Consider the following 25,711-nt stretch of genomic DNA (forward strand, 5'->3'; position numbering starts at 1 on the left):
GTGCCTCGGGCTCCTCATATGTAAAATGGGAATGATAATAACGTGGTCTCGCGCATAGGGCTGTTATGAAAATTACATAAAGGAATCTACATAAAGCTTCGAGCACAGTGTGGGTACATGGAGCTTCGTAAGAGGGCGCTACTGCTTTATTTCCCTAGAAGTTGAGCGTGGTACCAGGAAACTTCTCAAGTCTGTTTCTTCCTTCTAGACAGCAGGACTAGAACAGCGGTTCTCAGCAGGGCGCGTGTGGCAATGGCTGGAGGCATCTGGGGTTGTCTTAGCTGGATGGGGGTTTACTAGAGGCATCTAGTGGGCGGAGGCCAGGAATGCTGCTAAAAAAAAAAAAAAACCTCCTACGATGCACAGGACAGTACACACCACAAAGAACGATCTGTCCCCAAATGCATGTAGTATGAAGGCTGAAAAACCCCGGGCTGGAGGGACTTGGAGACCCCATGGTCCAACTCCCCCTTTTACAGATAAGGTCTAGGAAGCAGTGAGGTCAAAGTGATTCAATGAGAGGCTTAGGGTTTACGATTCATTCAGCACAAATTATCCCTCCAACATGTATTCATCTCTTCTCTGTTTTATCCCAGACACTGGGCTACTTAAGGAATTGAGAAGACTTCCATGTTCATCTTACAAAAACAGGCTGCATAAAGTATTATTGCGAAAGGACATTAGAAATCCAATTCTTGGGGACACTGAGGTACTACTACTCAATGATTCTTAACATAGGAGGGTTCAGAGCCCCCCCCCCCAAGTCTGGTGAAATCTATTAATATTTCTTCTCAAAAAATACACAAGACACATGCACAAACACCTCCCTGAATCCTATTTATAGAACACTTAGGACTCCAGGTTAAAAAAAAAAAAAAAGAAGGCAGCAGTGGGGGGTGGTCTTCCTTTTGAAAGAGGAGAGTATGATCTGGCTTACTGTCAGTGTGTCAACCTGATTCAATGTAGCAAAGTTATGCATCTTGTTACTCAATTCTCCCTCTGTCCACATTTTGGAAAAATTCTGTGCCAAAAACATAGGAGATGATGGAACTGAGATGGGAAGGTTGGATTCTGTCAACAAACAAGAGGCCCCCTTGTGTCTCTCTGCCTTCCTCCTCCATCACATCATCTGGACACCAAGGTTAATGACAAATCCTAATTACTTTTTGGGGCCCATCTGTTTAGGGAAAATGACCTCAAATGGAAGCCACCCAGCTACCTATCCCGTGGCACAGGCAGGATATGTGAGCTAAGCCTTTGAGAGGCTCTGGGCAGAAAGAAATATAAGGATACAGAGGGACCTACCAGTGGGTAAAAACAAAACAAAAACCACAAACAGATTTTCCTAGGCAAATGTTTAACTGCAGAGTTAATACCTTCAAAAGTCCGGTGGACATCCTATGGGTGTCTGTCCAACTCACAAAGGTCCTTCTCACACTCGGCAGCCACGCTGGTGTGGCCTGGCACCCCTGGCCACAGCTGACTGGATGAGGGGAGTGCTCAGGGTGAGCTGGCCCAATCGGACTTCTTTCCCTAGGAATCTGGAATTAGGACTAGGAAGAGCTATAAAATCCAGGCAGGTATGGCACGGGTATATTTTCTAACATGTCGGATGTGAAGAAAAACTTTCCTGAGGCCAGGCTGTGTTTCTGCCCTTGGGTCCCTTGAGATATCTCCCCATCCTTATATTAAACTCGCCTTTTTGCATAAGGTGGTAGAGTCTCCAAAGATGGCCGCCATTAATGCCTTCCTTCCGTGGGGGCCTAAGTCGCTCTTCCATAAGGAGAAGGGACCTATTTTCCCTCTCAAAGAGAACGTGGAGGGGTGATGCCCTGCCAGTTCCAGACCCAGCTGCTAAGAATCCTGGCAACTTCCATCTTTGCTCTCTTGGGATCCAGCTGCCATGTAAAAGCTCAGGCCAGGTTACTGAAAAAGCAGAGATCCCACGGAGAGGGTGGGCCACAAAGAGAGTGCTGAAGCACAGACATGGGAGCTGAGCTTTTGTGGCCCTTGCAGGGCAGCCCAGCCACCAGCTGAATGCAGCTGAGCGAGTGACCCCACCCCACACCACATGGAGCAGAAAACCAACCCAGCAGAGCCCTGCCCGAATTCTCAACCCACAGGATCATGAAAAATCAGAACTGCTGTTGCTTTAAGTCACTAAGTTTTGGGTGGTTGTTATACAGCAACACATAATTCAAGCAATCTCCCTGGAATTCATTCCCTTTCCTGCAAAGAGCAGTCAGGGCATGAAAAATAAACTCCACTATCCCACTTAGCACCTCAGTAAGGGACAAGGGGGCAACAGGAGGCTGTTTAATGAGTTTCCCTGCTGGTCATCATCTCTCCCTCCAGGGATGCTGAAGAGAGCAGAGCTGGGTTGTGGACTGAGTGGTGAGGCAAGGTTTAGACACACCCCCTGCCCCCACAGGACAGAAGCAAAAAGGCTTCCAGGAGAGAAGCAGCTCTTGTCTGCCGCTTGCCTGGGGTTTCCTGGGGTGGCTAGCTCTAGTCAAAGTGCCCCAGGGACGGAGGCGCCTCCTAGGAGGCCTGAGGGCGATTCTTCCCCAGATCTGTCAGAGCCTTGGGAGCAGGCAGACCAGTACTGACAGCTTTGGAGGTACAAACAGGCGAACAAGAACTGGAAGAAACCATTAGACCAGCACCCAACAGGCTCCAGCTTCCAGTCCCACAGTGTCCCCCTCCACACCTGAGCTTTTAAAATTTCCATGTTCTTCAGAGTCTAAGAATTTGGGGCCAAGCCTTCAGGAAAGACACCTAAGAATTAAAAGCAAAATTCTGAAGGTCAGCCAGACAGGAATGTGTATCTTGGCTCTATGTGACCTTGGGCCAATCACCTCTCTGAGTCTCTTTCCTCACCTGCAAAAGGAGGACAATAATAGCACCTACTCGACAAGGTTGAGAGGAGCAGTTAACGAGTTAATCCACAGGAAGTTTTAGATTCAGTGCTTGGCACATAGTAAGTGCTCAATAAATGGTACCTAGTATGATGATCTTTTATGATGTTTATTAATGATGATGTCCCACCCCTCCCAGATGGCTTTCCCTCAGTTCATAGAAAAGAAGATTCCACATCACAGAGCTGGTGCGAACCTGGAGGGGTTCTCAGGTCCATCTGCAATTTTAACCATTAGAAGGAGCTCATTAGCTCTGAGAGGGCCAGCCAACAGCAGGTATGAGGTCCTCCATCAGACACACCCAACCACTATAGAGTCTGAGCAGGAAGGATCCTGAGAATCAGCCTGACCTGCCTCATTAGATGGGGGGAGGGGGACTGAGGCCCCAAAGGCTCATTGACTGAGAACCCTGGGTTCTGAAGTGGAAGCCCCGATGGCACCCCGTTTTCAGCCTTGCTTCGTGCCTGATGTGTCATCTTGCTTTCCTCTGAGTCCGCTCTGATCCCTTCCCAGGGAAGCATGGAGAGAACAGGAATGAGGGCAGGTTTGAGATTATAAGACACAAATCATGTTGGGTTGCCTCCGGCAATGCTACCAGCGAGCACTGGCTGCTGGAAAGAGCCACAGCCAGAATCCCGTGGGGCTGTCCTCCCCCACTCTGGCAGAAGGAACACCATCTCAGCGAAGGGACACTCTGTCTTCAAGGGCTTGGCCCCAGCCTCCCTGGAAGCCTCTCAAATTCCCTTTAGGGAAGCCAGGGCTGCTGGAATTCCAGGGCTTGCCAAACAGGAGTCTCAGGGCATTTTTCTAGAATAGAGGCCTTGGCCAATATCAAAAACTGAGCTTCCTCAGCAAAGTCATCTTTAAAGGACTGCCACTCTTTATGGAGCATGTGCTCTGTGCCAGGCACTACGATAACCCCTTGCACCCTAATTAAACACTCACCAAGAGTTAGGTGCTAATGTTGACCCCATTTTACAGATGAGGAAACTGAGGCAGGGGAGGTTAAAGTGGCTTACCTAAGGTCACACAGAGAGGACATGGTAGAGCTGGAATTTGAACCCAGGTATCTCTGACTCTGGGGCCCCAGGAATTAACCACCGTGCTATTCTACCACATCCTCAAGTTAGCTGGGGCGATATGATAAGACATGGAGGACAAGGCAGGGAACCCATCTATCTTGTTCCAGAAGGCTCAAGCTTGAATCTGCTCAGCCCACAGGGACCTCCATAACTTTACCCCCTGAAGCAGCCTGCCTGCCATGTTTGTACAACACGGCTGGCACCCGACACAGCTGATTGGATGAGAGACAGCCCCTGACACAAGCCAGCTAATCAGAGCACCTTCCCTGGGAATCGGGACCCTCTCGGCCACAGGGGACGTCTAAAGAAATTTGGAGCCTCAGGGTCTGCCACGTTCACTCACTCATTGAACAAATATTTTACTGCACCCCTACCATGTACTTAGGCTCTAAGAATTTACTAGTGAACAAAACGGGCAAAAAAATATCTACCCTCAGTAATCTTACAGTCTAACAGGGAGATATACGATAGTCAAACTAATTATGTAAAATATAAAATATGTTACCCGGTGGTAAGTGCTATGGCAGAAAAAGGGTGAGAGAAGTTTTGCTTTTAAGCATTTACCCTTATTACCCATATCCCTCACTTCAAAAGGCTGAGGCCCATTGTTGGGTGAACACACACACACACACACACACACACACACACACACACACACTCATAGACCTCCTGCCTGGACAACTCCCCACTCTGGTTTCTCTTCTAAAAAGCAAAATAAGAATGCAACCCCGTAAGCGTGCCCCTGGAGACTTATCCCTTCAGCTACCTCCAGAGTAAGCAGATGGAGGGTGTGGAGCCTGACACTGACCCTGGCCATGACAGGTGTCCGTTGTCTGTCAGCAGCACTCCCCAACCCACCCCGACTAAAATGATCTGTGGAGGCTCAGACCAAAGGCACCGACTTCCACTTTCCACCCAAGACTCTTGTTTGCCCCTAGCTGAGTATGTGGGTGGAGAGATAAACAGGCACTTCGGTGCCCACATCAGTTGTGGGCAATTGGCAAAGGCTACCCCTGGCAGAAGGGTCTGGGGAAGGGGCTGCGGAGGAGGAGGTCCATTTGAGATCCTGGTCTGGGAGGACCCCCTGGGGGTCTGGCAATCTGACAGCCAGTTTTCCACCTGTGCCAAGAGACCCCCATACACCCGTACCCTCCCTCGGTCCCCCCTCCCCTCCCTACCCCCCCAGTCACCCCAATTTTACCCACTCCTCCCTTTGCAAGACCACCCACATACTGCCCCCTCCCTCTCTAGCCCCGGCCTCACTCACTGATTCTGTCACTCTCCGACACACATGTCACACAGCCTCCTATCACTATCCCTCGCTTCTCTCTCATACACATTCAAAAAAGCTCCACCCTCTAAACTCTACTTTTTCCCTTCTTCTTACCATTTATGAAAATGAAGTGTCACCAGGGTCTGGGAAGTGTACGTGCCTCACTCCACCTACTGCTTGCAACAGTCTTGTGAGCTAGACTGTCGCGTCCTCTGCTCAACAAGCAAGCGAGCAGGGGCTCGGAGAGGTGAAGCATCATGCCCAGGACCCATAGCGGGCAAGTGGGGAGGATGGAGCCCCCCGTTCTTCAGAGTCCAGACCCACCTGGTTAACCTCTGCCACCTCCCTCTCGTGCTGTCTCCCTCTTTCAGGATCCGTTTCTGCCATTCTCTCATTTAAATTCACTGCAAATGCGCTACTTGACATACTGTCCCTAGACATTCTCCTCCTTACCTCTCCCTCAGCTGTATATTCTGGTCTACAGTGTCTCTAGAGCATATTTCTACACAGCTGAGATTGGCCCAGACGCCCTGTGCTCACAATCACGGGCCCCCAGGCTCCAATGCACTGCCCTCTCAGAGCTCCCGCTCTGTAAGGCACCCCCAGCCACCAAGCCCTCTCCCAAGCCAGTCCCCAGCCCATTCTGTCTCCTCCTTCCTGAGCTCTCCCACCTCGTGCCACAAGGATTCCAGCTCTGCCAGTTGCGGGGGCGGGGGGGGGGGAGTGACAAACCCCCGAGGCAGTCTGCCCCACCCCCCAGCACAGCCCTGAGCAGCAGTCTGCTGGCCCTCAGGCCTCAGGGGCTCTCCAGATGGATGGGAAGTGTGGGGCCTCACCCGATTCGCTCCTGTTCCATCTCTTCCATCTTCTCAGCTCGAGCAATCACTCTGTTGATGATTTCCTTCTCCTCATCTGTCAGCTCCTCCTGCTTCCTCTGTCTGTCGGGCTGACCACCAGGATGAATGGACCAGCCAGCCTGGAGCCTGAAAGGTAATACGGGGAGGCATGAGGCTGCAGAGATGCCCAGCAGGAAGCAGGCAGTGGTGGTTAGGCTCTGGTCCCTGGGGTCTGGTATATCTCAGTTCAAATCCCCGCAGGGAAACTCACCAGCTGGAGACAAGCCTCAGTTTGCTCATCTGTACAATGGGACACTTTCTTCCCTCATAGCATTCTGATGAAGTTTATTTGCCACTAAGCACTTAGTACATGGTAGACACTCTGTGAGCAGCATTTGTAGGATGCTCATGAGAACCCGGAGAGTAAGGGTGTTCTCAGGAGAAGAATCCAGAATAGAAGACTCTACAGCTGGAGCAGAAACAATTCTGGGAGGGTAGTCAGAAGCCCTGGGTCCCAGGTTGACCCAGCTCCTGCCTGGCATGGATGTTCTGTTTGGGCCACAAATGATTTCTTTTATAAATTAGAACTAATTGCCAACTGGGTTTACAAAAAGCTCTTCATTTCACATCAACATCCAGATTTCCAACCTCAAAAGCTGCCGTAGCTTTTGCATTCCATCCTGCACTTTGCTTGGCCTTTCTTTTCTTTAATTTTTTTGAAAGCCAACATTGACAGAGCACCCACTGGGTGCCCACATGACCTCATGTCATCCTCACACGGTCCCTACAAATATGGAGAAATGAGACCACTTGCCCAAAGTCACATGGCTGGAAAGTGGCAGAGGTGGAATTCGGAGCTGGGCAGGCGGCTCACTTAACCTCCACAATATGGAGGGAACCCAAGCTCTGCCCACCCAGCCCCAGTGGGGGCAAGCAGATCAAAGGCTGCCGGGTGGAGAGGGGATACTGTAGTCTATGGCAAATTATCATCTCCGCTAATAAGATGGTTCACGCCCCATGGCACTGAGGTGCACCCCCTGAGGGGAGCACAAGGTTAAACACCACTAGAAATGCTTGTCCCTGCTAGGGAAGAAAATCAGTAAGTAGGAATCCTCCGGAGCCAGCACCCCACCAGCTGCCAGACTCCATTATTTCCACTGCTCTAATCACATCAGCAGGCATGAAATTGCCTTTTGACACTCAAAGTTGGAAATTAAAAGCCCTATCTTCCTCCCTCCCCCTGGCTTCTCTTCCATTCTCCCACCCTTAGTTGGTTCGTTCGGAAAAGCGGAGAGGGAAGAGTCCGAAAGCAAAGAGAAACAGTTGCCTGGGCGCAGGCCTTACTCTGAGAAAGGAAAGGAAGGTGTGGCCTGGGGAAATTCCTCATGGAAACACACCTTGTCCTGCAGCAAGGGCCTCTGGGGATGAGCAACTGCAAAAAGCACTCGGACCACGCTGCTCAAACCCCCCAAGGACTTCTCACTGATTTAGAACAACGCCCAGAACTACATAGCGGTAGTGGGTGCATGACATTGTGAATATGATAACTGAATCGTACACTTTTAAGTGGCTAATGTTATGTTACTGTGTGAATTCTACCTTCATAAAATAAAACCTGCTCTAAAAGATTTTGCCTATCTGCAAAATCCTACCCGCTCTATCCTTAACCTGCCTCTCCATCCTTATGGCCTTTTGCTTTCCCTTATCACAGTCAGCTGCACTGGCCTCTCTGCTCAGTCCTGAACACTGTCTTGCCCCAGGGCCTTTGCACCTGCTGTTCCCCCTACCAGGAAAACTTACTTCCACAGATCTTTCCAGGGCCGGCTCCTCATTATTCAGGTCTCGGCTCAAATAGCAGCTTCTTGGAGAGGTCTTCCTTGATCTCCCACAGCCCAGATTTACTTTTCTCATGGCACCCATCACTAACTGAAATTATCTTTGGAAAAATTTTTGTTGTTTACCTGGTTAGTGCATCTCTCCACCCATGCCACCCCCCCACCACAATGTTGTTCCAGGAGGGCAGAGGCCTTGTCTGAGTCTAGACCACTACTGTGTCAGTTGTATTTAGAATAGTGTCTGAGAGTAAGCACAGAAAGATTTTGAATAAGACATGGTCCCTTGTGGCCCAAAGGGGTGTTAAATGTCTAATCAAAAGTGTGACCCAATTATGCTAAATGAAATAAGTCAATCAGAGAAAGACAAGTATCATATGATCTCACTGATACGAGGAATTTGAGAAACAAGACAGAGGATCATAGGGGAAGGGAGGGAAAAATGAAACAAGACGAAACCAGAGAGGGAGACAAACCAAAAGAGACTCTTAATCTCAGGAAACAAACTGAGGGTTGCTGGAGTGGAGGGGGAGTGGGAGGGATGGGGTGGTTGGGTGATGGACACTGGGGAGGGTATGGGCTATGGTGAGCACTGTGAATTGTGTAAGGCTGATGAATCACAGAGCTGTACCCCTGAAACAAATAATACATTATATGTTAATTAAAAAAAAAAAAGTCGGTGAAATCCAGGAAAAAAAAAAGTGTGACCCATAGGGAGACCCAAGCAGTGGAACCTGGTCAGTCCACAGGACCAAGGACAGCTCCCTGGGGAAGTGACATCCATGCGAAGACCCCCAACAAGGGTCTACTGTGATGCTGGCAAACCTTACATTTGAGCCTGTTTGTTTGCATAGGCACCCTCTCCGACCCCAGGAAGGGCATTAGCAGTGGCTGAGTGATTGAAAAATTTGCAAAAGCAAGGTATTTTTGTTATTTTAAAGAGGGCCCCCTAACTTATATAAGCTTCAGGCCGCAGCAGAGTTAGGGCCCCTGCAGAGACCCCAGAGGTAAGCTGAAATCTGTGATGGGATGGCAGAGGAAGAGACCAGGCCTGGCGGAGGGAATAAATGGTCTTTGCAAAGGCCTGGAGTTGAGAAAGCTGGCGGAATGCCCGAGGAGGTGAAGGTCCATGTGGCAGCCAGCCTGCAAGATGGTCCCCTAAGACCCATGCCTCCTGGTATTCACACTGACTCCCGGCTGGTCCTGTGTGTGATTGACGAAATACAGTGGAAGTGGTAGTGCGTGATTTCCAAGGCTGGGTCGTAAGAATCATGCAGCTTCTGCTTTGGTGTCTTGGGTCATTCGCCCCGAGGGAAGCCAGGTGCCATGTCATGAGGACAGGCAAACATCCCGGTGGAGAAGTCCATGTGCAGGGGATCGGGGGCCCTCCAGCGACAGCCAGAGCCAACTTGACTGCTATGCGATGCTCCAGCCCCCAGCAAGTCCTGGGATGCCTGCTGCCCAGTGGGCATGTGACTACAGCTGCGTGAGGAACCCAGTGCCAGAAGTACCTAGTCCAGCCACCCTCAAATGCCCACCAACAGAAACTGGGAGATGTGACAAGTGGTTTCTGCTGTCTTGAACCACTAAGTTGGAGGTGATTTGGTCTGCAGCATTAGATAACTGGAAACACTTGGCTGGAGGATAGAGACAGAGTGGCATAAAGACCCACCTACAGTGTCAGTATACAATTTCTGTTGCTGCATAATGAGTTGTTACAAACTTAGGGGCTTAAAACAACACACATGTATTATTTCACGGTTTCCGTGTCCGTCCAGGCCTAGCTAAGCTGGGTCCTCTGCTTGGCGTCTCACAAGGCTGCAATCAGGTGTTGGCTAGGCTGTGTTCTCATGTGGAGGCTTGACTGGGGGAAAATCTGTTTCCAGGCAAATTCAGGTTGTTGGCAGAATTCATTTCCTTGCAGTTGCCTAAAGTGAGGGCTTGGCTTTTTGTTAGCTGTTGTCAAGAGGCCACCCCCAGGTCCTGGAGGCAATCTGCAATTCCTAACTAGGTGGGCTTCTCCAACTTCATCCTGTGGGCTGCTTGCTTCATCAAGTATTCCAGGTGAATCTAGCTCCTGTCAACTGAGAGTGTCTTCTATAACATAATGTAATCATGAGAGTGACATCAGGTCCCTTTGCTATATTCTATAGGTTAGAAACAGGTCCCACATCCCAGGTCCCCACACTCAAGGTGAGGGGATTACACAAAGTCATGAACACCAGAAAATGGAGACCACTGTCTGTCTGCTTTGCTTGAATGCTCCCCACAATGGAGACCTCACTCTCTTATAAGGAGCCTGTGAAGTTCTGTTAAAAAGATCTTCCTAACGGTGTGCTAATATCCCTTAGTCTGCCATTTCTTCTCATTATTTTTAAAAGATACATTGGACTCTAGCATAATGAAGACCATTCATCCTTCCCAAAGAGCCTTAGTTACAACCTGATTCAGCCACCTCCCCAGGTCCCTCTGGCTTCCCATGGAAATGGCTGTCTCAACTGCCCCTCTCCTTCCCTCCTTTGTCCCTATTTTCTTCCTTCCTCCTCTTCTGATCCCTCTCCGCTTATTTCCTGCCTTTACAAAGCAGCTCAGTGACCAAAACAGAGCACAGGTTAGATGTTGGGCCATGTACCCAGTGGAGACCCCTTCGAGGCCATGTTCCTGCAGCTCACAATCCGCTCATGGACAGGGTCAGCCAGGGGCCAGACATGAAGCCAACACCTCTCACCCCAACACACAACTCATTGTGGTCCATGTGCATAGGAAACGGGTGCTGCTGGACATGCATGGCTCCAGAAACATAAGCAGGGATGGGGTTCCCTGACAGGGCGTGCCTGAGATAATTGCCTCCATCTGCAGACAAGCAGACGGTCTGCTGGGGGCTGCCAGCATCTCTCCAAACCCTTTCCCCATTCTCGGCTCCAAAACATGCAGTTGACAAACAGCTCCTCAGTGTTTGAAAATGTCACCGATTGGTCTCAGTGGGGACTCGCAAGCCTCCTGTGGATTTTCATGTTTTAATTCCAAAAGCAAACAGAGGGAAATGAGATGGTGTTTCAAACCAAAGCCTTTGCTCTCAAGGGGGAGGTTGGGTCTGTCTGGGTCTCCCCATGATATGCTGGGGAGCACTGTGAGCATGGGAGTCTCAAGAATGCTCCTATGACAAGACAGTGGCTCCCTTGCCTGGGCCTCTGGCATAGGATTGCAGCTGCACATCCTTAAGACCAGAGTCCAGTGTTGGGAACTTATCAAAGACCAAAGTTGGAGACCAAAGTACTGCTTCTTTGAACAAGTTACTCACAGCATTGTACCCAAGCCAGAAAACATCCAGAGGGCCACTGCAGGCCAACATGAGCCCTCCTTGACCCTGACCAGGCAGTGTTCAAGATTGTAATCCTGGGTCTGCTATGTATAAGCAGGTGTATACTGGGGCTCTGCACTACTCTGAATATCAGTTTCTGGATCTATTAAATAGGAATAATTTCATTTATTCTCAGGGCCCGTGAGAGGCCACTCTGGACCCTCCAAAGCTGCATGAGGAGAGACCTGGCTCACTGGCTGGGACAGGTGAGAGGGAAGAGCCTAGCCCGTCTCCACTCTTATCCACATACTTAAGACAATGCTTCCTGGAGAAATATTGAAGGATTCCTGCCTCCTATTCCCCCCAAACTGTTCTTGGCAGTTCTCTAGAGGGATCTCAAGGGCTGCAGGGGAGTGGGGAAGAAAGGGACAGAGTAGGCAGTTAACCAGGCCTTCCATCCTCACTCAGCTGGGTTCTCAACACTAGCAAAGCAGGATCCCAGTTAAAAAAAAAAAAAGAAAAAAAATTTTTAAAGAACTTAATATTTAATAAAAGCATGAAATATGGTTTATTGCATTGATGACCTCAATACTTCACCCTCCCAAGTATCCATGCTCTTTGCCATGTGATTTTGAACTTACTCTCACCAAAGAGTTAGTCTATTTCCCTACCCGTGAATCCTTCCCAGACTTACGACTTGCTCCAGCCAATAAAATGCAGAGGAGTGATGTTGTGCCCTTCCTGAGGCTGAGCCTGCAAAAGTCTCGTGCATTTCTGCATCTTCACCTCTGCCACGAGCAGACAAGCCCAGGACAGCATGCTGGAGGATGAGAAGCATGTGGAGCAGAGCTAAGCCATTCCAGCCATGGCCGTCCTGGATCAGCCAACCCTTTGATGCATAAGCAAGCCCAGGCAAGACCAGCAGGGCCACCAGCCAAGCCCAGAACCCTGGGAATAAATAACTTTGGTTCTATGCTACTGAGTTTTAAGATGGTTTGTCACACAGCCAAAGCTAACCGATACACTATCCACTATGGCACCACACACAAAGGTGAAGCTTGTTAGAGACTCCACATTTATTTTACGGGTTGGTATTACTTGAAATGACAAGTTGCATAAACTTCACTATCATATGTTGAATGCTTTCAGCCACTAAAGGTCTTTATCCAGCTCTCCTCTTATCTGTCTTACATATATTTAGCTTCTGAATTGAGTTTATTCGAAGAAAGAGTTTCACTGCTGACAAAAAGTTTAAAGATCACCGCAGCCGACCTGCTCATTTCCCAACTGACTGATGCTCTGAAGAGACCAGGGAATTGCTAAGTAACACGTGTGAGTCAGAGACTCAAGAAACTGGCATCCTGGCCATGCCTCATTGGCCACCTGAACATACCGGCTCAGGTGCATCTGGGGAGTGTCAGAAGGAGCCCTCCCACCACAGCCAGCAGCCACAGCCCCCAAGGCCAAATGAAATCCATCCTGACTCCTGATGGCAGCACCTCACAGGTGCTGCTCCATAAAATACTGCAAAGGCCAGACTCCCGCCTCCTTTTGGCCTCCCACCTCGATTCTTCATTTCACACACACAAGAGTCACATAATAAATACCCACCAGATGTCTCTATTAATAAATTATAATTCCCAAAAGGAGTGGGATGATGGAAGTGCTGTCGGGGCACGAAAGCTCTGAAGCATTAAATAGCAGCGGTGTGCAGAAAATTAATCCTTTTTCTTTCCTTTCTTCTTCTCCACCCCCCTTCCCCCCAGGATGCCAACAGAGGCAGGTGTCAGCAGGAAGTCTCTTTACGGCTCAGTGAATGAGGTTTTAATGAATCCGGGAGGAAAGGATGGGGAAGGAGAGGCTGCTACACCACAAAATGGTTTAATATGCCCTGCTGGCACAAAGACCCTTTTGGATGAAATTTACCTCTACCAAACCAAAGGGGGGGCAGAAGGGATGCTCTGGGCCCCCCCACCCCCTTTAGAATGTGAAGGAAATCTCAGGGGGCCTGCTAATCTTTTAAGTCAGACTGAGTTCTACTCACTTCCTCTAAATTTCCACGCTACTCTCCTATTTGGATTTTGCACCTGCTGTTCCCCTACCTGAAACTCCTCTGTCTCTTCCCCATCTTGCTCCTCCATCGCATGGTCTCAGTTTACACGTCACTTCTTCCAGGAACTCTCCCACCGTGACCGCCAAGTCTGGGCTGGGCGCCTCTCCTTGTGCCCCACAGCCCACTGTGATTCTGCTACTACAGTTCCTTGCACATTTGTGTATTTGTTGCTGACTGGCTGTTCATTTGTTTGTAGACCCCACTAGACACATACTCATACCTGGCTATCCCTGTATCCCTGGGGCTTGGCACAGTGTTTTATACTTGGTAGGCACTTGGTATTTGTTAATGAAGGAAGAAAGGGGGGAGGGAAGGGTTGAAGGAGGGAAAGAGAATGAACATACACCCTTTCGACTTTCAGCCCTCAGGGAGCCTCCAAGAGCCCTGGCACCCTCTGGAGTCGTGAACTTCTCTCTTGGGATGTTCATATTTATGATCTGACAATGTCCCAGCCTCTTTCTCTGGATGTCTGAATAATATACTCACAATATTCACAAAACGCTGATCTGGTCTGGCCAGAGTGTTATCAGCCAACAAGAGAGATTGCAGAACATTCAAATAGTCTTTAGTGATCAGCTTGTCCCAAGCCCCCAGCTGACAGATATGGAGGGAGGGTCGGAGTCGGGGAAAGAATTTCCCCAAATCACCTGGTTAAGTGTTTATCAGCATTAAGAAAGCCTTTAAGGATTCTGGGCCTGATGTGGTCACTTGGGTCCAAAAAAGCTGAAATTATGCAAGTGCTATATGTATATACAAGTTCCATATGTAATATATATATATATATATATATATACACATATAATATATATTACAAGGTATATATAACATATATACACAACATATGTGTGTATGTGTATGTGTAAACACACAATGTATATATATACAAAGGTAAGTCAAGGTTGTAATTCACACATGCCTCTGACTTTGCTTGGTGCTTTACAGTTTACAAAGCTTTCCTGTGCATCTCATTCGATCCTACCACCACTCGCAGAGGGAGGAAGGACAGGGTTATCAGATGTACCTTACAAAGAAGGGAGCCAGGACTCAAGGAGGTGAAGGGCGTGTCTCCAGGCCACGTTGAAACTGAGTACCACAGCAGGACTCAGTCCTGGGTTTTCCGATGGCAGGCCTAGTGTTCTGCTGCTGGCTTTGTGATAACTTCCCCATCTCAGGGAAGGGTAAAAACGGCTTTCCAGAGCTTCTCAATGTGCACACACAACCAAAGCTTGGTCTGCTTTGCAGCCTGACTGTTCATTTATTGGACCCAGCATTCAATCTGTCATGCATATTGAGGAAATGAATCTAATTTAAAACAGAAACATTGTAAGCAAAGATAGGACCTCTGCGTCAAAGGCACTTCACTGGGAAATGAGACTGACCTCCCATGAGGTGACAGGGACCATATGTGCGGCACGTAACTTTCCACAGGCTCTGTTCTGTTCCTCATCACCTTTTATTAATGACAGCAGTTATGTGAGCTAACACTGTCTTTATCTGAGAACATTGTTCCCAGGCAAATGTTGCAGAAGAGGGCACAGAGTGGTCCATAAATTTGCTGGAATCCCACAGATTACTAACAAGGATGAAACTGAGAGCTCTCCTAAGGAATGCACTCCATCTTTTTACCAAGATCATTTTTGGAAACTTCATAATTTTTTTTTCCTCAGGAAACTTGGGTTTGTTTGTTTTCTTTTTTAGATATGCAAAACTTGCTAGTTCCTTTTTTAACCAGCTCTCTTTAGGGGCAAAGCTAATTTGATCAGAAAAGAGATCAAATTCAGTTTGTAGCAAAATTAAAGTATCAAAATACTCACGGTTCTTTATCACTGAAGGAAGGCAAAGAAAGGAGAGAAACAGAAAATAAAGTTAGGAAAGAAATCTCCTAACGCTGCCAACACTGGATGCAACAACCACAGCGTGTAAATTGCAATGACCTACTTCTGGTATGATTACCCCCCACCCCAGTCATTATCATCTCATTTTGGCACATCCGAAAAGGGCTGCTGCAAAGTAAGGTTGTAAAATCCTCAGCTTTGATTAAAATGACCAATCAGTTCAGCTTATTAATTAACTGAGCTGAACATTGATGTATGTGAACAATGGATTTTCGGTACCGAAGAGAAATCACCTACCTAATGGCAGCATGGCTAGCCTCATCCTGGGGGATGAGGAGCACACTGAGGGAGGGCCATGAGCCCCGAACAAGTCAGCGGATCATTCATTTGCAGTCCCCCATTTTGGTAAAGCAAGTTGTTCCAGAAAGGAGAACTGGATCTCCATGTACTAGGGGAGCAATCATAGCCATGTCATGGCCTCCCTATGTGCCTCAGTTTCCACCCCCAAGCTCTGGTACTCTCTGGCTTGCAGACTTGAAAGCCATGGAGAAATGTCAACTTTCAGGCACCAGGATTTCTCCCCACGTATTCCCAACACAGGGAGCACCCTCCCCAAGCAAGAAGCAAATTGCTTCCCGGCTTTCAAACGCAATCACAATGACAGTGTTTCAAACACCGTCATTAGATTCAAGGAGGCTGAGAGAGGAAGGTATTTGAAAATCACAAAAGCATCTGAAAATCACAAAAATAGTAAATGTCTCTGGCTAGCCAGCAGTTAATTAGGAGAAAAGCATTAGAGGCGTCTGCATGAGCTGCAGCAGATGAGCCAGCATGTGTGATGACTGTAATTCACCCATTAGCATTTATTTGAAAAATAATTTTAATATCTGACAGAAACGCAGGAGCAATCAAGGCAGCTGGATGTGCGCAGAATGCAAGATGTTTCGTAGGAGCCCGGCAGCACTTTAATGAAACAACGTCCAGACTGTTTGAATAATTCTAATTTAATTGTAGGGCAAATTGTTTGGCTTCATATTGACTAAAGTAAACTCTGATGGATGGTATTTTAATTAACTGACATTTCTTAAATAAAATAAATATTTTACCCCCAGCCACCCTTCAGGCAACTGTTTATCTTACAGAGACACAATTTTTGGCTGATGGAATACTCTCTGCAAAGTAAGTTTGGCTCCAAGAGGACACCACGGGAAGGGCTTGGCAGACTAGAAGTTTCCTTTTGACAAGGAAGCCAACAGAGTTCCCTGGGGTCTTCAAAACTGTAAAATTTGTAGAACTAGAGGTCTTAGAAGGAAGCGGACAGGGGCTTTTGCTTCAGAGAATATGAGTGGACTAAATATTCAGAAAGACCCTTCACCAGTATATAATTAGGTCCTAGATAAATTAGAGCAGAAGCTCTTTTTAAAAAGATTTATGTATTTATTTGAGAGAGAGCGAGAGAGAGAGAGCGCATGAGCAGAAGGGGAAGAGGGAGAGGGAGAGAGATTCCCCAGCAGACTCCGCACTGAGCGCAGAGCCGGACACGGGGCTTGATCTCACGACCCTGAGATCACGACATGAGCTGAAACCAAGAGTTGGACGCCCAACTGACTACACCACTCTGGCGCCCCAGGGCAGACTCTTTTTTAACGCAGTTCTGGGATTGCTAGAAAGCAAGGGAATTCTCCAACTGCCTCCCCTGGCAAAACAAATAAACAAAATAGACTTTGTCAAAATAAAAATGTTTCCTCCTCAAAGGATTTTGTTATGAGAAAGAAAAGGCTCATCATAGACCAAGAGAAAATATGTGCAAAATGTGTTTCCAAAAAAAGGACATTTATCCATAACATATGAAAAAAACCCTGTAAAATTTAACAAGACGATAAATGACCTGATTTTAAAAATGGACAAAAGATTTGAACACATTTCAACAAAGAGGTTAGAGGAATGGCGAATATTACATAAGATGTTCAGCATCATTAGTCAGTAGGGAAATGAGAGTGGAAGCCATAGAGAAATGCCACTGCGCACACACACTAGAAGGGTTAACACTGGAAAAACTGGTCATCTCCAGAGCTGGGGTGGAGTCAGAGCAGCTGGAACTCTCTCCCATGCCCGCCGGCGGGAACATAAAATGGCACAACCAACTTGGAAAATGGTCTGGCTGCTTAGTGAGAAGTCCCTATTATGCAAGTAGGGACAGTCTACTCCCAAATAATTACCCAAGAGAGAGGAAAGCATCTCTATAGGAGGTTTCATTTGTACCAGCCCCAAACTGGAAACAGCCCAGAGTCCCTCAGTAGACAGATAAATTAGTGGTATATCCACACAACGAAATGGAATTCAGTCATACCAATGAACAGACTATTGCTACGCAAAACAGTTTGGATGTTCTGGAACAATAGGGATGGCTCATGAAATAAATTGTGCTGAGAGAAAGAGAAGAGACATCTCTTCCCCAAAAAAGAGTTCGCGCTCTACAATGCCATTTGTAGGACTTTCGGGAAAATGCAAACTAATGTCTAGTTACAGAAAGATGAGCAATTACCTAGAAATGGGTGGGGAAGAGATGGAAGAAGAGGCACAAGGAAGCTTCTGGGATGGACGGATTTGTTCACTATCTTGGCTGTTGTGACAGCTTCACGAGTATATGTTTTTACAATGACCAAATCATACTTTGTGTGCTGTTGAAGGTGCGTATGTATACCTTTATAAAGGCAATCTTTTGAAAAAGAAAAAGAAGACCCAGCAGACGGGATCCAGGACAGTGAGCTGTGAGCAAGAAGCTGAGGCAAACACCAGCACTGCTGTTCTGGAGTCTGACCTTCAGCTCCTCAGGGGCGGAGACGTTCAATCTGAGACCCCGACATGGAGCCAGGACCCTCTGTGGGGGGTGAGGGGGGCTAACGTCATCCCAGGGGGAGTGGTACCCCGACCCCAGGCAGGAGCAAGAGTGCCAATCCCTCTGAAGAAAAATATCCCTGAAGGAGAATCTCCAGGATTCTCACAGATTGAGTGCACAATAAAAATTTACCAAGTGTTCAAAGAAACAAGCCATTTTGAGTGAAAATCTCCAGGAATGATAAACAGCAGCCTTAGATTGTCAAGCAATGGTGTGCTGGTGAACTTTTCTTTTCTTTTTTTTTTTTTTTTAAAGATTTTATTTATTTATTTATTAGAGAGCAAGAGAAAGAGAAACAGCACGAGAGGGGAGAGGGTCAGAGGGAGAAGCAGGCTCCCCGCTGAGCCGGGAGCCTGATGTGGGACTCGATCCCAGGACCCTGGGATCATGACCTGAGCCGAAGGCAGTCGTTTAACCAACTGAGCCACCCAGGCACCCCGTGCTGGTGAACTTTTCACAACTGACGATTTAACAGTGGGGAAAAAGCCCCACTGAATGCAAAACCAGGAAGAAATACACAGTAGTGTATCATTATATACACGGGTATGGTAGACGTACATCACATAACACAGAGAATAACAAAATGTCGTAAAATAATTAAGTGATTAATTTTGAGTCTTTACATCCTTTGTGTTGAGTATCATTTAACTGTAGAATTACAAACTCAATTTTTCAGAATGGTTGTGTTTAATTACTGGCTTGCAAAATGCCTGAAAATTTATCAGCTCTCATGAGCCAGGGTGGTACAGATCCGGGGCGTCACTGATTTGCGTATAATAATCACTGGATACAGAATGTGATGTCACCTTTATGTCCCATTTCCCAATTTTTAAATCATTAGGCCAAAAACAAACAGTAAGAAAATACTTCTGTGAGTCAGAGTCAGCTGGTGGCCTGCCATTTTGCGCCCTGTGACTTAGTCCAACTTCTTCATGTGATTAATAAGAAAACTGAGGCCCAGAAAGGGGCAAAGCTTCGCCTATGATCACACAGGAAATGAGCTTGGGTCTAGAAGCAGAACCAAGCCTGATTCTAAGGACCGGGTCCATGCTCTTACCGCCATCTCTAATATGGGGCATGCAGCTCAGAATTTCCTCTTGTTATTCCAACCTTGCAAAGCAGTAAAATCAGTGAAGTTTCTATAACAATACCCCTACCAGATCCATTTCTTCCCACCCCAGGGAAGGAAATTCTATTTGTTTCTTTGCAGCTCCTTTCTCCCTCACTGACCCCACACAAGCCACACCCCAGAAGACACAGCCACTTACTTTGATTGAAGAGGTCGGTCACTGGGACACATCCAACGGCTAGAGCTGTTGCTGAATACGGTGTCCGTCATGGCAGAAGTTCGGTGCTCCTGGAAAATAGGAACCCAGAGAGGACATCACCCAGTTATCCAGCTGCTCTTTGTATTTCTCAAGTCCTTCCTCTATGCCAAGCACTCCGGGGGATGCAGAGAAGAAAGGGAACTTCACCCAGCTTCGCCACTTCCCAGATGGGGAAAACTGAGGACATCACACTTTCCCTAGTGGCAGAAATGGATCAGAGCAGAGAGCCTTCTTCCTTAAATGCACATTCTTCTCATTCACTAACCCAGATGACATGCCCAGCAGGGGGAGGGTCATCAGAGTTCTTAATTCCAATCCAGGGTCCTCCTACTGGGGGATGTCATCAGACGCATTTGCCAGTCCACTTGGCTTGGTCAGCTTTGAGATCTGAAATCCTGGAATCAATCCTGGTTTTTTTTTTTTTTTTAATACTTTAACACCCAAGCCATCAGAAAATCGTGGTGGCTTGATCTTCATAACAGACCCAGAATCTGCCCACTGCTCTCTGCCTGGCTGGCTACTATGATGATCCAAACCACTACTATCTGCACCCGGCTTACTACTGTAGCCTCTTCATTGGTAGCCCTGCTTCTACCCTTGGCCTTCTTCAGTCCATGCTCCACACAGGGGCCAGGAAGATGTTCACAAACATAAGTCACGGCTTGTAAAAACAGCACCACCATGGTTAAACACAGAGCTACCATATGACCCTGCAATTCCATGCCTAAGTATCTACCCATGCAAGAGAAATGAAAACACATGCCCACACAAAAACTTGTACACAAATGCTCGTTGCAGCATTGTTCATAATAGCCAAAAGGTAGGAAGGACTCAATATTCACCAACTGATGAATGGACAAACAAGATACGGTGTATCCGTGCAATGGAATGTCATCCAGCTGTAGAAAGGAAGGAGGCATTCACACCTGCCACGTGGAGGAAACTCCAAAACATGCCAAGTGAAGGCCAGGCACAAAAGACCCATATAGTGTATGATTCCCTCTATAAGAAATGTCCAGAATAGGCAAATCCACAGAAACAGAAAGTAGATTTTGATTGCCAGAGGCTGGGGGAGGGTAGAAGGGCCGGAGGTGATGGTTACTGGGAGAGGGGAGTCAATGAGAATGTTCTAAAATTCATTGTGATGATGGTTGCACAACTTCATGAATATACTAAAAGCCACTAAATTGTCTACCTTAAAAGGGTGAACTGTATGATATGTGAATTTTATCTCAGTGAAGCTGGGGGAAGGAGATGACCCTTCGGAAGACTGGCAGGCCCATTAAAGCCATCAACATTTACCTACCCTACGGTTCATGAATTCTACTCTTAGGCACATACCCAGGGGGACAATGCTCATGTTCTAAAACATGTACAAGAATGTTCATAGCCTCTTTATTCATAACAGCTAAAAACTAGAAGTCATTCAAATGTACGTCAACAGGAGAGCAGATAAATAAAAGTGGTCTGTTCACACAGTGGGATACTGGTCCACGATAAAAGACAAACTCCTGATGTACGTAACAACGGGGACGAATCTTGAAGACATGATGTTTTATGAAAGAAGCCAGCAGCAAAAGAGGACACGCTATTTGATGGCATTTACATAAAAGTTAAGGACAGACAAAGGTATTTGATGGTTGTAGAAATCAGAGCAAACCCATGGCTAACTTTGGGGAGGGTACTGGCTGGGAAGGGGCAGGAGGGGAACTCAGTAGGGTGAAAATGTTCTGTATCTTCACGTGGGTGGTACATACATCTGCAAAAGCCAGGTGTGCACCTTATGTCCCTTCCTTCACCCCAAATAAAGGAAATCAGCCCATGTCACTCTTTTGCTCAAAAGTCTTCAATGGCTCCCTATTGCTCCCAGAACAAAGTCTCAACTCCTTAGCATGATCCTGGCTCCTTATGATCTCCTTTTTTAACCCCACCTCCCACTCTCCTCTTGTTCCCTACTCAGCCCCTCAGGCCTCCCTGTGCTTCGTCCAGCACCCCACTTCCTTGCCCTCCCGTCTGCCTGAACTCCACCTGCAGATGTTTGCTTGATTCGTTCTCTTCCCTTGTCTAGGTCTATTCTCAAATGTCACCTCCTCAAAGGGCCTTCCCTGACTGCTCCACTTAAAACAGCTCCTCCGCTCTGGCTTCCTTCACTCTCATTTCCTTTTCTTCAGAGCTCAGATCCCTTCCCAAACTTACCATATGTCTTGTTTGTTTATTTGCTTAGAGTTTGCATCTCTTAGCTCTAAAATGTAAGCCCCTTGCAGGACTTATTCTCTTCTCTTCCCTCTTAATCTCCAACACCTCCCATCGCGCCTGGCACGTAGAAGGCGTTTAATAAATATTTGTTGAACGCCTGCATGAGTCTCCTTTCACACTAAGGCAATCCAGCTGAACTGAGCCAGGCTTCTGGCCTCTGCGAAGGTCCCCGCCTTGCCCCTCCCGCAGGGTCTAGCCAAAGAGAAAGGGGGAGAGACCACGGAGATTACATTTAATTAATTAAAAAAAAAAAAAAAAACTTCAGAAGGTGGCTCACCGTGTCCAGTGGGTCCTGATTTCCCCGAAGGTCTTGGTACAACACGGCCTTGTTTTTTGGGACACTGAACAGCTGAGAAGCCGGGAGGTGAGCCGGGAGGGTACTCCCTCTGCTATCCTGAAACTGGTGGGGTTATTAAATTTTCCAGTGGGCTGAGGGCTGGACACGGGGGAGGGAAGCCTCTTACAGAGAAGCCATTTCGTCTGCTCCCCTGTGGTTGACATAATCTTCCCAGACTCATATGACAATTTCACCGTTTCCACTTAGAAAACAGAAAGGAGAGATGGCTCCTGGTGCAGAGGAAATCTGCTGAGAAGAAACTTAACGTCTCATTTTTGCCTGTGCTGGAAGCTGAGCGAGGCCACCCTGGGCCCTGCTGGGTGCCAAGAGCCTCGGGCCCAGGTAATGGGCTTCCTTGGCTGTCCCTGGACTGGACTTGGAACGTTCATTTGAATACCCTGCCTTCTGCTTTGCAGCGGAGAGGAAGCACTGCCCTGAGGGGTGGGGGTGGGGTCCCAGGAAGCAGGGAGGGCTGGGCCAAGGGTTACACAGTACCCCCTCCCGTGAGCTCTGATCTCCAAATTCCGGTGCCCTCGAGGGGGAACCTGGCCACCACCCTCTCCAGCTTTCATTCAGTCATGAGCACCAGGAGTTCATTTCCTATTAATATTCTGCCTGCCAAGCACAAGAGCGTTGGCTGACAGCCCCGTGGAAACCACCCAGCTCCATCCACCAGGCCTGAAGCCACCCCGGACAGTACTGCTTATTTCGGCTTTGCCATCCAGGGCTCTCAAAGCACTTCACCTCTCAGGACTGGACTCCTTGTCTAGTGCATGCCCTGGTCAACCGGACCTGGGCCAGGAGAGGGGATGCCTGAGCCATGGAGACACTGAACAGCAGAGGAGTGAGCCCAGAGAAAGGAGGTCATGTGTCAGCAGGCAGGTCCTCACTGGGGAGGGGAAGGGGTGGGAGGGGAGTAGATGCAGGGGGAAGGGAGGGGGCTAGCAGGCACTGCTGATGTCCTTTCCAGGAGGGGGGGGCATCCACCCCCCAGCCTCTAGGAGTGTTCCAGCTAAAAGCTCAGGGCAGCACCATTTCCCAGAGGATTGCCCTGAGCCAGCAGAAGCAGCCACCTTGCCCAGAGATACCCCAGGGGCAGCCCAAAGCCAATGAACAACGGACAAGGTGGGGATAGAAAAGCACAGCCTCCTTGGGTCCAGGTGGGACAGCTCTGTGTACCAACGGCTCCAGAGCTCCCCACGGGATCAGGCTGAGGCCAGACCCCAGCTGAAGCCACACCCCCCACTGCCCTATACGGCTTCCCTGAGTCATCACTAGTCCTACAAATCCCATCGCTGGTTCTGCTTTTAGAGAACTCGACCTCGTGGGGGAGTAGAAGGGGGAATTTTAGGACAGCAGGGCTCTGATCCCCGAATTCATCACCCCAGGCACGCCACTTAACCACCTTCTAACCTGATAGGAGGCGATCCTAAGACGCTCTCCTACCCGCCCACAGATGGTGCTCCATGAAGTCCAGACAAGATGTCGGGTTTGAGGGTAAGTTAATAGAAATGGTAAGCCTCTGACCTTTTCAGATGCCCCTGCCTCTCCTACTGCGTGCTACAAAGAAGCCATCAGCACAGTGGACAGGAAGCCTGCAGCCCCAGGGAGAAGGAGCAGAGGGAAACCAACCATTGATTCCAGGAGCCAAAGGAGATGCACGTGTCAGATAAAGTACATAGGATTCTGTCCTAGAACCTGCAGAACCTTGGTGTCGCCGAGCTGGTGAGTTTAAGCACCCACAAGAGTCCCTGACATGCTGTGAGCACTTGCAGAATGGTAACCCCCCTTTCCTGCTTCCCCTAAGACTAGTCGATTCAGCAATGATGACTAACATTTCTTGAGCATCTGCTATGTGCAAAAGTCCATACCTTTACCATTTGCTTGAATCCTTACAATCCTCCTCCCAGGTAAGTGAGAGCATCCTCATTTTACAGGTGAGAAAGTGAGGCTCAGAGTGCTTAAGCCACTTGCTTAAAATCATAAGGCTACCAAGAAGCAGAGCCAGGATTTGAACTCTCTCCCAAGCCCATGTGCTCATCACTACTCTGCTCACACCCACAGAACATTCCTCCTCGGTTTTAGATTGTTCGAACCTGACGAGTGTTTGGTGACCCTCGACCCCTGACTGTATTCCCACCTCTCAGCCTCAGAAACAAGCAGAGACATGCCCACCCAGCACCCTCCCTGGAGATGCTGAAAGAGCACACATTTCGGCTTGGTCACGGCCAAAGCCATGGCTTAGATCCAGTCCTGCAGCTGCAAGTTCAGAAAGCATAAAAATCACCACCTCCCCAGAAGCCAGAGGCTCCAGCTCTTTTTCCTGCACACAGGTTGCCCCCAGTCCTGGAGCAAGCTCCAGGACACAGTCTGTTTTCCAACACAAAAACAACAATAGCAACAACTGACGGTTCCCATATCCAGGGCTCGCCACCTGCTAAGTGCCTGTCAAGTTTTATCTTGTTCAGTCCTCACTATAGCCTTCGACAGAGATGTTCTTACCCGTTTTGCAGATGAGTCACTGAGTCATGGACTGTTTAAGTGGGCTCCCCAAGGTCCCGCTTAAAGTGTGTCTATGAAGCAATCTAAATGCTTGATACTAAGCGCCGGCTAGCCGGTGGTGGCGCATCTGGACGGTGGGTGCTACACAGCTGGAAGGAATAAAGAGATGATTTATGACAGATATGGCTGTGTCACTAGGATAAACTGCCTGGTGTGAACACCGCGATGCAGGATGAGGTTCCAGATCAACAGCACTCGTGTGCTCGAGGGGTGAGGGAAAGGCATGATACATGCGTGTGACTTTGGGTTAGACATGCATAAAGTATCTCTAAAGAACAAGCATGAGCCGGACAACACTGCTCACCTCTGGGGAGAGGAAGAGAGTCGCTGAAGCTGATCTGGGAAGGAGAATTTTCACAATGTACCTCTTTGAATTTGCAACCGTGTGGCAATGTGAGCTATCTCAAAATAAATGAACATTTAGTAATTTAAAAATAATAAAGTGTTTTGGTGGCTGCCTATTGTAAGACTTAAGGCCTCCTCCTTGACTTCAAAGAACTGCCAGGTCCCTCCGCCGACTATCCTCCCTGTATCTCTGACCACACACACCTCCTGTCGCACCGGCTTTTCCAGCTACCGGGCCTTTGCCTCTGCTGTTCTCCCTGCCTTGACAGCGTCTTCCAAGCATTCTCACGAGGCTGATTCCTTCTCATACTCTGCTGGTCTCTGTTCAAGTGTCACCTTCTCCAGGAAGCCTTCCCTGACTACACACTCTAAGTCACCTCCTCTCACCCCATTGCATTGGTTTCCTCTATAATACTTATCATGATTTGCAATTATTACTATTTTTTCTTTATTTACTGTTTGTCTCTCCACCTCTTCTGTAAGATCCATGACAGCAGGGCTGGGTCCAGATTTGTTCAACAGTTTTACGTCCAGTGCATGCAGGGCCAGCTTCATGGGCCCACAACCCAGGCAGTCGCCCAGGGCTCTATGCATAGAAGGGCCCTAAGCTTGCCTTAATGCTCTGCTGTTACCATCTTGAGATTCTTAATAATATTTGAACAGAGGGCCCTGCGTTTTCACCCTGCAGCCGGTCCTGAGTACGGTATACAGTAGATGCTCAGTAAATCTTCACCTAAGCTCGGTGAGTGCCACAGGCACTCCATAAATCTGCACGTAAGGGGCAGAGCCCTCAC

General features: G+C 48.2%; 1 protein-coding gene across 10 annotated transcripts in view; it reads right to left on the minus strand.

Moving 5' to 3' along the window:
• The window catches only part of RPH3A (rabphilin 3A), a 274,212-nt gene that overhangs the window by 47,277 nt on the left and 201,224 nt on the right, over positions 1–25,711 (minus strand). For 8 of the 10 annotated variants that reach the window (XM_025889793.2, XM_073881088.1, XM_073881089.1 and 5 more), the window contains 3 exons: positions 19,358–19,446; positions 15,170–15,181; positions 6,110–6,256 (listed from right to left, as the gene is read on the minus strand). In XM_025889793.2, coding sequence (XP_025745578.2) covers positions 6,110–6,256; positions 15,170–15,181; positions 19,358–19,446 — 248 coding nt within the window. The remainder of the gene's footprint in view (positions 1–6,109; positions 6,257–15,169; positions 15,182–19,357; positions 19,447–25,711) is intronic. The other 2 variants (XM_025889792.2, XM_073881096.1) reach the window with 1 other exon arrangement.

The sequence above is a fragment of the Callorhinus ursinus genome, unplaced genomic scaffold (genome assembly GCF_003265705.2).
Source record: "Callorhinus ursinus isolate GAN/ISIS: 27379988/994484 unplaced genomic scaffold, GSC_fseal_2.0 scaffold41, whole genome shotgun sequence".
In the NCBI taxonomy this organism is placed as follows: domain Eukaryota; kingdom Metazoa; phylum Chordata; class Mammalia; order Carnivora; family Otariidae; genus Callorhinus; species Callorhinus ursinus.